General features: G+C 54.6%; 1 protein-coding gene across 4 annotated transcripts; it reads left to right on the top strand.

Annotated features, from left to right (window-relative positions):
* Nucleotides 1–94: 94 nt before the first annotated feature.
* On the top strand, nucleotides 95–8,666 carry MYORG (myogenesis regulating glycosidase). Of its 4 annotated transcripts, XM_081519451.1 has the most exons (3): nucleotides 95–223; nucleotides 453–650; nucleotides 4,658–8,666. In XM_081519451.1, the coding sequence occupies exon 3, from the start codon at nucleotides 4,725–4,727 to the stop codon at nucleotides 6,867–6,869; it is 2,145 nt and encodes a 714-aa protein (XP_081375577.1). In that variant the 5' UTR covers nucleotides 95–223; nucleotides 453–650; nucleotides 4,658–4,724; the 3' UTR covers nucleotides 6,870–8,666. The 4 variants fall into 4 exon arrangements, with proteins under 4 accessions (XP_081375577.1, XP_081375584.1, XP_081375569.1 ...); XM_081519458.1 differs by lacking the exon at nucleotides 95–223 and having other exon boundaries at nucleotides 270–650; nucleotides 4,591–8,666; XM_081519443.1 differs by lacking the exon at nucleotides 95–223 and having other exon boundaries at nucleotides 298–650.
* The last annotated feature ends 1,682 nt before the right edge of the window (nucleotides 8,667–10,348 follow it).

The raw sequence follows: 10,348 nt of genomic DNA, 5'->3' as shown, positions 1-10,348 counted from the left end.
CAACCTGCCAAACCTGGAGGGAAAGGAATCTCGAGAGCCAGCTCTGCCCCATTACCCTGAGGCTCGCGCCTTCTCATACACATCCCAAATTTAGCCTTGGAGGTGTGAGAATCCTAACATTCGGCAGCTGCACTTTGCTCCAGAACTACACTTCCCAGCTGGCCTGGGTCAGAGCCCCGCCCGCGTGTGGGTGAGCAACAGTCCACCAGGGGCCGGCCTGCAGGCGAGTGGGGCGGGGACTGAGGGGGGGGGGACTGGGGGCGGGGACTGGGGGCGGGGACTGGGGGGCGGGGACTGGGGGGGCGGGGAAGGGGGTGGTGAGCCGGGAAGCACCAGGCAGGAGGCTGGCCTGAGCTGCCCCGAGCTGGGCACAGAGCAGAGGGGGGAAGGTAGGGGCTAAGGGGCGTGGCCTCTAGTCCGCGTGACAATGTGGGAGGATGGTCCGACGGCAGCGGCGGAGCTGGACTTCGAGACTAGGCGAGACCGAATGACCGGGGCGTGGCCGAGCAGCCAGGGGGCGGGGCCTGAGGACGGCCTCGGCAGTCCCCAGCGAGGCAGCGCCCCGGGTCGCACTGTAGCAGCTCAACTTCTGCGAGCTTGGAGGGGATCTGCGGTAACCTCCCTTCACCCCCACTTCTGGGGTCACTGCCGTGAGTGAGCCCCGCGGGAAGACCTTGGGTGGAGGGTGCTGGGGGAGAGTATTTCCTGCACTTTCTTTCCTACAGATGAGTAGGTGGGGTGAACCTGGACACCTGGGCTCCTTTTTGGGCCGCGGTCACCAGCTGGCGACCGGCGCCTTGACCTCAGTCTGTCCCTTCGGACATTATAGCTGCAGCATTGGCAGTGGGTGTAGGGTATTCCTGGCTGTAGGCTAAGTCACTCGATACCCCCGGATCCCTTCGCTGCGCAGGACGGGGAAAGGGGCCCAGATCGAGTTGCCTTTGACATTTCCACCCCCACCCTACCCCTGGAAATTGTGTTGGACAAACAACTCAACGTGGAATAGCCTCCCCTCAGCTGGGTTGGGCCTGACCCTCCCCGTTAGAGCCAGCTAGAGGCTGGAAGCCAAGACTGAGGTTGACCATCAAGTGGGGAGAGGCTTGGCTAGGGCAAACCCCCACCTACCAGCCTTAGCCTGTGGTTGGCCAGATGGCGGAGGCGGCAGATTACAGGGGTCTCCAGGGCTACCGGTTAACACCGGAACCACAGTCCCTGTACCAGATGCCCTTAAAATTGCCACTTCCCACCCCCAAGAAGCCTTCCTGGAGCCAGCAGCAGCACCAGCCCTTGGAAGGACAGGCCTCACCATGCCCACATCCACCCGTTGGAAGCCTGTCCCACCCTTTTGGCCACAAAGCTCCTTTCCTCTACTGCATTCAGATAGCCAGTCATTACCTCCCATTCCTAAAACTTACCCTGTGGGGGTTAAACTGGGATTTTGGACTCAAGAAACATTGCTACCTGAGTGACTTCAAACAAGCTCCTTTTTCTGTTTGGGCCACTATTTCCTCATCTGTAAAGTGGCACTGCTGCTGTGCCCCCTGTTCAGCATTATTGTTATGGTTGGATGCCATGGTGGCCTTAAGGAGACTAGCACAGGGCCTGTGGGTTTTTGTCCTTCACCAAAGAGCCTCAGAACTGTAGTAAGTAAAGATTCTTAGAACCTAAGTGTTTGAAAAGGCTTTTGAGGACACGTTGGTGGCCTCTCCATGCCTCCAGGGGTCATTAAATGGGTTGGCTTAATATGAAAGTTTTGAGGATGAGCTATCTCTCTTTTATTAGATACCGACCCTTTCTCCCTAGATGCCCAGAAGGCACCTTGGTTGTCTTGAATGAATTTTGGCAGCCTGGTCCGCCAAAGCCTGCTTTGGGTCTTGCTTAGTTTAAGGCCTTAAGGGTGTCCATGGTGGCTCAGATGGTAAAGAATCTGCCTGCAATGAACTCAGGATTCGATCCCTGGGTTGGAAAGATCCCCTGGAGATGGGCATGGCAACCCACTCCAGTATTCTTGCCTGGAGAATTCCATGGACAGAGGAGCCTGGTGCGCTATAGTCCATGGGGTCACAAAGAGTCAGACATGACTGAGCGACTAACACTAGCTTAAGGGCATCAGCTAAAGGCTACTGCCTACACTTTCTAGGATTTTTCTAACCTATGCCTACAGGAAGGGAGTCCATAGTAGGGTGGGGGAATTTTGAAGGCTAAATCATGTAGGATGAGAGGAAGGGAGTAAGAGGCTGTTCTAGACCAGCTGCTGCTACTGCTGCTAAATCACTTCAGTCGTGTCCAACTCTGTGTGACCCCATAGATGGCAGCCCACCAGGCTCCCCCGTCCCTGGGATTCTCCAGGCAAGAACACTAGAGTGGGTTGCCATTTCCTTCTAGACCAGCTGGAACTAACCAATTTTGAGAGTTAGGGGAAGGAGCTCAGAGAAAAAGGCCCTGAGATAGAACCTCACTGGTAGGGGGTGAGGGAGGATATTGTTGGGAGCTGTATATTGACATCTGGGATCAAACTTCTGATCTGCACCTGGCATTTTTGATAATGTCTTTGAGGGAAAGGTGGGGGAGTGAGAACCCTGAGCAGTTCTGGCAAGTTCTTGGAAGTCTCTGGGGACTTGGAAACAGACTTTGGCATCTGGGAGGAGTCTAATTACTGTTCGTCAGTCTCCTCTTTCCTCCCCACCACCCCCCCAACCTCCAGCTGGAGCAGGTGGGCAGCTGGCGGGCTGGCAGTGTATATATCTTTGTATGTACCTGCTGCTGCTGCTGCTAAGTCGCTTCAGTCGTGTCCGACTCTGTGCGACCCATAGACGGCAGCCCACCAGGCTCCGCCATCCCTGGGATTCTCCAGGCAAGAATACTGGAGTGGGTTGCCATTTCCTTCTCCAGTGCATGAACAGGAAAAGTGAAAGTGAAGTCGCTCAGTCATGTCTGACTCTTAGCGACCCCATGGACTACAGCCTACCAGGCTCCTCCGTCCATGGGATTTTCCAGGCAAGAGTACTGGAGTGGGGTGCCATTGCCTTCTCCGTATGTACCTGGTTGGTGCTATTTCTTTGTTGGACTCTGCCCTGAGGGCTGGGACAGGAAGGGTCAGTAGCCTTGAACAGCAGGTTGGGACACACCTCCTCCCAAGTTTGTGTTTCTCTGCAGTCATATCTGAGTCTTTAGCATACAGTATGCATAAGTGTATGTGTGTAGTAGTGGGTGTCTGACTGCCAGAGAGTTGGGGGTGGGGAAAAGAAATTGATCCAAGATGGGTGGGTGAAATTTCCTAAAGCAGGTGGCCTGAAGGATTTAGGTTAAGGAAGGAATGAGCTTGGTAGTCATAGGATAGGCCTGGGTGGAAATGGAATCAGAAGGCAGGTGAGACCATGTATGCCTTGAGCCTCAATTTGCAAAGCTTAGTCTTCTGAACATCATGGGGGTCTTGAGCAGCTCCCTGAACTAGGGAGAGATGAAATCTGATAAGTGCTTTAGAAAGATCAGGTTACTATCTGGGAGCAGAAGGCCTTGGGGGAAAAGAAGTTGAAATCAGGGAGGCCTATTGAGGAAGTGTTTCAATGGTACAGGAGAGAAATAACAGCGCTCTCACTAGGATAGGAGCAAACAGGACAGTGGGAGAGTGCTGGAGACAAAGCCAGGAGGTAACTGGCCCACAGATGTGGGTGCTGGGAGCAGAGCAGGAAGGTGGGCAGGGACAGGGACTTGGTGGTCCTGATGGCTGAGAGCAGAGGGGAGTTTGAGAGCAAAGAGAGGGAGATGTGAGCAGCCACCAAGCCCTCATACTAGGCTTCTGACCCTTTCCTAATGTCCAAAACCCACCCTAGCCGCCCCTCCTCCAAACCAGGCCCTAGGACTGAGTCTGGCTTCAAGTGTCTTGTCTGATCTCCAGATTTAATATGGCTTCTGACTCAAGATTAAATTCTATGTCTGAGCTGTTCCCCTTCCTTTCTCCTCTCCCCGTCCTGCATAGGGAAGCCAGCCTACCACTGTGTTAAAGGTCTCAAACAGCTTTCAGGCTGATCTCCCTTCTCGCATCATGGCCACCACTCTGGGAACTAGGCCTTCTCCAGATCCTTCCCCTTCTCATCAGCCTGAACAGCCCCCATGTGTGATCCAGGGAGGCCTGATTAATTCTGTGATCCTGGACAGCTCCCTGACTCTGTCCGGGTTTGTTCCTCCACCAGGAAAATGGAGATGCGTGTCATCTGCCCCTCCCCTTTCAGAAAGTGAAAGTGTTAGTCACTCAGTCATGTCCCACTCTTTGAGACCCCATGGACTGTAGCCTGCCAGGCTCTTCTGTCCATGGAATTTTCCAGGCAAGAATACTGGAGTGGGTTGCCATGCCCTTCTCCAGGGGACTTTCCCAAGCCAGGGATCGAGCCCCAGTCTCTTGCGTTGCAGGCAGATTCTTTACCTTCTGAGCTACTAAGGAAGCCCTTCCCTTTCAGAGTCCTGACTAATTTTGGCAAGCAGGGTGCCCATGAGAAAGGGTAGGTAAGGCGCAGACAGAAAATCCTGCTAAGAGTAAAGTCCTGACGTACCAGTATACAACTACCCAAAATACACACTTCTTTCTTACAGAAGCAAATGTAAATACTATGGAATGAGAACGCTCAGTTCCACCTCTCTCTTCCCCTTTCTGAATCAGGCCGGACAGGTTCAGATTGGCTTTGTCGGGTGGCCCCCCTGCCCGCTCCTTCCATAACTGGGGGTTGATGCCCCAGAATTCTAAGGAGAATTCCCAGGCCTACCCCCGCCGCCGCTCTGGGAGCCACACAGGTCGTAAGACTCCCGAGACCGTCACAGCCGCAACCATGTACACCTTCTTGCCTGACAACTTTTCCCCTACCAAGCCCAAGCCGTCCAAAGAGCTGAAGCCACTGCTGGGCTCCGCGGTGCTGGGGCTGCTTCTGGTGTTGGCCGCGGTGGTGGCCTGGTGCTACTACAGCGCCTCTCTACGAAAGGCGGAACGCCTGCGCGCCGAGCTGCTGGACCTCAACCGCGGTGGCTTCTCCATTCGAAACCAGAAGGGCGAGCAGGTGTTCCGCCTGGCCTTCCGCTCGGGCGCCCTGGACCTGGATTCCTGCAGCCGCTACGGCGCCCTGCTTGGCTGCTCTCGCACTGCGGATGGGCGCCCGCTACACTTCTTCATCCAGACCGTGCGACCCAAGGACACAGTCATGTGCTACCGCGTGCGCTGGGAGGAGGCGGCTCCGGGGAGCGCGGTGGAGCACGCCATGTTCCTGGGCGATGCTGGGGCGCACTGGTACGGCGGCGCCGAGATGAAGACACAGCACTGGCCCATCCGCCTGGACGGCCAGCAGGAGCCGCAGCCCTTCGTCACCAGCGACGTCTACTCCTCCGATGCTGCCTTTGGCGGCATCCTCGAGCGCTATTGGCTGTCGTCGCGTGCGGCGGCCATCAAGGTCAACGACTCGGTGCCCTTCCACCTGGGCTGGAACAGCACGGAGCGCTCTCTGCGACTGCAGGCGCGCTACCACGACACGCCCTACAAGCCGCCCGCCGGCCGAGCCGCTGCACCCGAGCTCAGCTACCGCGTGTGCGTCGGCTCGGACGTCACCTCCATCCACAAGTACATGGTGCGCCGCTATTTCAACAAGCCGTCGAGGGTCCCAGCACCCGAGGCCTTCCGGGACCCCATCTGGTCCACATGGGTGCTGTACGGGCGCGCGGTGGACCAGGACAAGGTGCAGCGTTTCGCCCAGCAGATCCGCCAGCACCGCTTCAACAGCAGCCACCTGGAAATCGACGACATGTACACGCCTGCCTATGGCGACTTCGACTTCGACGAGGCCAAGTTTCCCAACGCTAGCGACATGTTCCGCCGCCTGCGCGACGCTGGCTTTCGCGTCACGCTTTGGGTGCACCCGTTTGTCAACTACAACTCTTCCCGCTTTGGCGAGGGCGTGGAGCGGGAGCTGTTTGTGCGCGAACCTACCGGCCGGCTGCCGGCTCTCGTGCGCTGGTGGAATGGCATCGGCGCAGTGCTCGACTTCACGCGCCCCGAGGCCCGCGACTGGTTCCAAGGACACCTAAGGCGACTGCGCTCGCGCTACTCCGTGGCCTCCTTCAAGTTCGACGCTGGCGAGGTCAGCTATTTGCCCCGGGACTTCAGTACCTACAGGCCGCTGTCTGATCCCAACATCTGGAGCCGGCGCTACACGGAGATGGCGCTGCCCTTCTTCTCGCTGGCCGAGGTCCGCGTGGGCTACCAGTCCCAGAACATATCGTGCTTTTTCCGCCTGGTGGACCGCGACTCAGTGTGGGGCTACGATCTGGGGCTGCGCTCGCTCATCCCCGCGGTGCTCACCGTCAGCATGCTGGGCTACCCCTTCATCCTGCCTGATATGGTGGGTGGCAATGCTGTATCTGAGCGCTCAACCAGCGGCGGCGATGTGCCTGAGCGCGAGCTGTACGTGCGCTGGCTGGAAGTGGCCGCCTTCATGCCAGCTATGCAGTTCTCCGTTCCGCCCTGGCGGTACGACGCTGAAGTGGTGGCCATCGCGCACAAGTTCACGGCGCTGAGGGCCTCGCTCGTGGCGCCACTGTTGTTGGAGCTGGCGGGTGAGGTCACTGACACGGGCGACCCCATCGTGCGCCCCCTCTGGTGGATCGCGCCGGGAGATGAGACGGCGCACCGCATCGACTCACAGTTTCTTATCGGAGACACGCTGCTCGTGGCACCCGTTCTGGAGCCGGGCAAGCAGGAGCGGGACGTCTACCTGCCTGCAGGCAAGTGGCGCAGCTATAAAGGTGAACTTTTTGACAAGACACCAGTGCTGCTCACCGATTACCCTGTTGACCTGGACGAGATCGCTTACTTCATCTGGGTATCCTGACCCAGCCCAGGGCCCAGAAACCTGGTAGCCCTAACCCTAGTCTTCATGTAGGCCTTTAACCCTCAAAATCACAAGGCACCATGTATCCCTCAGGAAGTCCTCAACTTTATACCACCCACTAAGTGGGTAATTGACCTAAATGTGCTGGAACCGGCTCCTGTAGGGCAGGGGAGAAGACACTGAAGCAAGGTCCCCCCTGCCCCCAACTCCAGTGCACAATTGTTACAGCCCTCCTCTCCACTGGCACTCCAGTCTAGGGAAACTCCTTCCCTTGAGTGGGGGCAAGAGAGCTCAGAGGAAAAAAAATCAGCTCTCTTCCTGTAAAACACAGCTGGGTTTTAAACGCACAGAGAGGGGGACTTCCCGTGGTGGCCAGTGGGGGGCTGCAGGGGGCTGGAGTTCAATCTCTAGTAGGGGAACTAAGATCCTGCATACCACAGTGGCATGGCCAAAACGAAAACAGAAAAGCACAGAAAGAAGCCTCACCTTCCATCTTTGTCCTTCTGAAGTGGTGACTTGGTCCTCTTGAAGGTCCCAAAATAGCCTCCTGCCACACTTAGGAAGGGCACATTCTTGGTGTTGGAAAGTGCCAGGCCCTGAGTTCTCAGCACTCACCTGACCCGTGGCTGACCTGGTCCCACCCAGCTGGCGACAAGGGAGGGAGGTACTTGGCCAACAGACAAGGAGGCAAGCGGTCTGCTCCCAAAGGCCGGGAGGACAGAGCCATCGTCATTGTCCCTCATTTGTGAAGAGACTCCTAACACCATCCTTAGGCATCTGTGTACACACATGGTTCAGCCCTGGGCCAGGGCCACTGCCTGATGGGCAAAGACTCACAAGGCCATGCAGGCCAGACTTGGTGCCTTAACTCAAGAACCTATGTGTGTGTGTTCTGTGTGTGTGAGAGAGAGAGGCACCACGGGTCCCTGGATCTATGGAATTAATACAATACCTCTGAGGCCACATAAGCCTGGAGGGAGGGGGCAGGGAGCAAACTTGAGGTTTTGACTTTCAACCTGGTCCCTTCCTAGGTGATGTCCCTGGGACTCTTGTAGAAAATAAACAGCCCTTTCCAGATTTCTCAGCTGCCTCACTCACTATACATGTGGCAGAGGTGGCTTAAAAGGGAGCCACGTTAGGGAATTCCCTGGCGGTCCAGTGGTTAGGGCTCCACACTTCCACCACAGTGGGCGCAGGTTTGATCCCCAGTCCAGGAATCCTGCAAGCTGGGTGGGAAAAAAGACCAAAAAACAAAAGGGAAGTGGGGAAAGGATGTTTTTATTCTGGTGGTGGTGTGCTTCAGCACACAAACTACCACACATAGCGACATCCACAAATATACATACAGGGTAAGATTTTTCATTTTAGTTATTTTTCTTTGCTAAGAGCAGCCAGAGAGTTTTTCTGCCTTTGCAGCTGAGTCTGGGGAAGGAGTGGCTTGCCAGCAGTGGGGAGGTGAGAAATAGGGCAGGGTTCAGCTTCCCTTAACAGCTCTAACAGCAGAATCAGCCCCTCACCCCCTAGAGAATGCATCTCTTTGCTCACTCCTCCACCCCCTCGATTTTCTTTGTGAAGAATGCTAGTGAAACTTTAGGAGGTCTCACCCCTGATTCTACCACTCATCTACAAACTGTGTGGCCTTGACTAAGCTGCTTAACCTCGCTGAGCCTCAGTTTCTTCATCTGTAAAATGGTGATAATAATGCCTACCTCCCAGGTTGTTGTGGGAATTATAAGCACAGATGTATATAAAGTGCCTGGCACAAGTAGGTGCTCAATAAAAGTTATTATAATAGTATTTTTTTTTCTTAAAAACAATATGGATTTTTTCCAGGCTCCAGGTCCCAACCCAGCTGGCTCGCTTTGAGCCTGCATGTGATACCCTCTTCCCAAACCTCTACACACAGCACTCAGTTGAGCTCTGAGTTTGTGACCTGGTGGACACTGTGGTCCAGGAGAAAGGCAAGAGAAGAGACATATGAAGTGGAATGTCAGGAGCCAGGAGTCCCCGGGAGATGGGGAGTACATGGAATTAGCTTCCCTCTCTTTTTGGTCAAGAGCATTTACCAGTCAGTATTCAGTGATGGGCCTTCCTAAGTCCTGGTGCACAGCCATGGGATATGTGTGGAGTGACTGTAGAAGGAAGACACCTAAGCTGGGTCCTGGGAAATTTCCCTAAATGGCCGGAGAGCATGACTCACACTTGAATGGCCCTCTGCTTCAGAGTATGCAGTCTGAGGCAGTTGACCTAACCTCTCAAGCATTGGCTTCTTTATCTTTAAAATAGAATTTCTAGGACTCATTGAGATGTGTCTGTAAAGTACTTATGCAAAAATTGGCAAGGAGTAAGTGTTCAGTAAATGGTAACTCCTATTAACTCTTGATTGTAAACAAGGACTGAAGGAAAACTGCCTAAAACTTGTGCTGTATCCTACTGGGTAGCCTCGAGTCACATGTCACTTCTTAAATTTAATTTTTAAATAAATGTAATTAAAAATCCAGTTCTTCAGGCACGCTAGCCACATTTCAAGTGTTCAAAAGCCATGTGTGACTAGTAGCTCACATGTTGGGCAGTTCAGATTACAGAACATGTAGCATAAAGTTCTACAGCCCAGGACCAAGCAAGCGTGTGCTGAGATGGCATGCGGGCATGGGGGTGGGTAAAGTAATCTGGAGGGCCTAAGTCATCTGGCCTGGAGGAGGAGTATCCTTTCGAAGAGTACTAAAGGAGTTCCCTGACCGTTCAGCAGTTAGGACTCCACGCTTCCACTGCAGGGAGCCAGGGTTTGGTCCCTGGTCATCAGGGAACTAAGATCTCACAAGCCATGTGGTGTGACCAATTGAAAAAAAAAAAAATGAAGTCAAATGTTAAGAATTTTAGGAGGGCATTGAGGGCAGGCAGCTCAGCTGGAGGAGGGGACACACCATGCCCACTGAGCACTCACTGTGTGCTGGGGCAGGGCCAGAGGGCAGAGTGCCCTTGACTGGCCACCTCCCAGCCAAATGGGCCTTGACTTGTGATCTGGTTTCAGTCTGGCCTCTGCCATTGACCTCATTAATCACAAAAGCACAGATGAATGAACTAAAACACTGAGAGAGGGAAGAGGGCATTGACTTGAGTCACATAGATTAGTCCCCAAGGCTAGACTGGAACCTGATGTTCTATATTGAGATACCTAGAATCTGCCGCCCAGGCTTCACCCGTCTTTCTACAGCCTGGCCCAGCTCCTGTCTGTACACATCCAAGGTTGTGGAGTCACTGAAATGTGTGTCTTTGAAGCAGCCACCCAATGGGTCTGATTCTAGACCAAGAAGTGTTTCCCTTTCCCCCACTGACAACAAAAAAGAGAGGTTCAAGAAGTTGGGGGGTGGTGGCTGGAATGGTAGGAACCATGAGAACGAGCTGGTCTTGGGATGGAGGGAGGGGAGGGACTAGGACTAAAAGCACCCTCTACCCATTTGCTAGGATGCCAGAAACTC

This window comes from Giraffa tippelskirchi, chromosome 1 (genome assembly GCF_054371585.1).
Source record: "Giraffa tippelskirchi isolate mGirTip1 chromosome 1, T2T-mGirTip1v1.2.pri, whole genome shotgun sequence".
NCBI lineage: Eukaryota > Metazoa > Chordata > Mammalia > Artiodactyla > Giraffidae > Giraffa > Giraffa tippelskirchi.
This window is presented reverse-complemented; position numbering and strand designations above follow the sequence as displayed.

Excerpts from the sequence above, each read along its gene's own strand:
- MYORG (XM_081519451.1), top strand. The coding sequence starts at position 4,725 with ATGCCCCAGAATTCTAAGGAGAATTCCCAGGCCTACCCCCGCCGCCGC.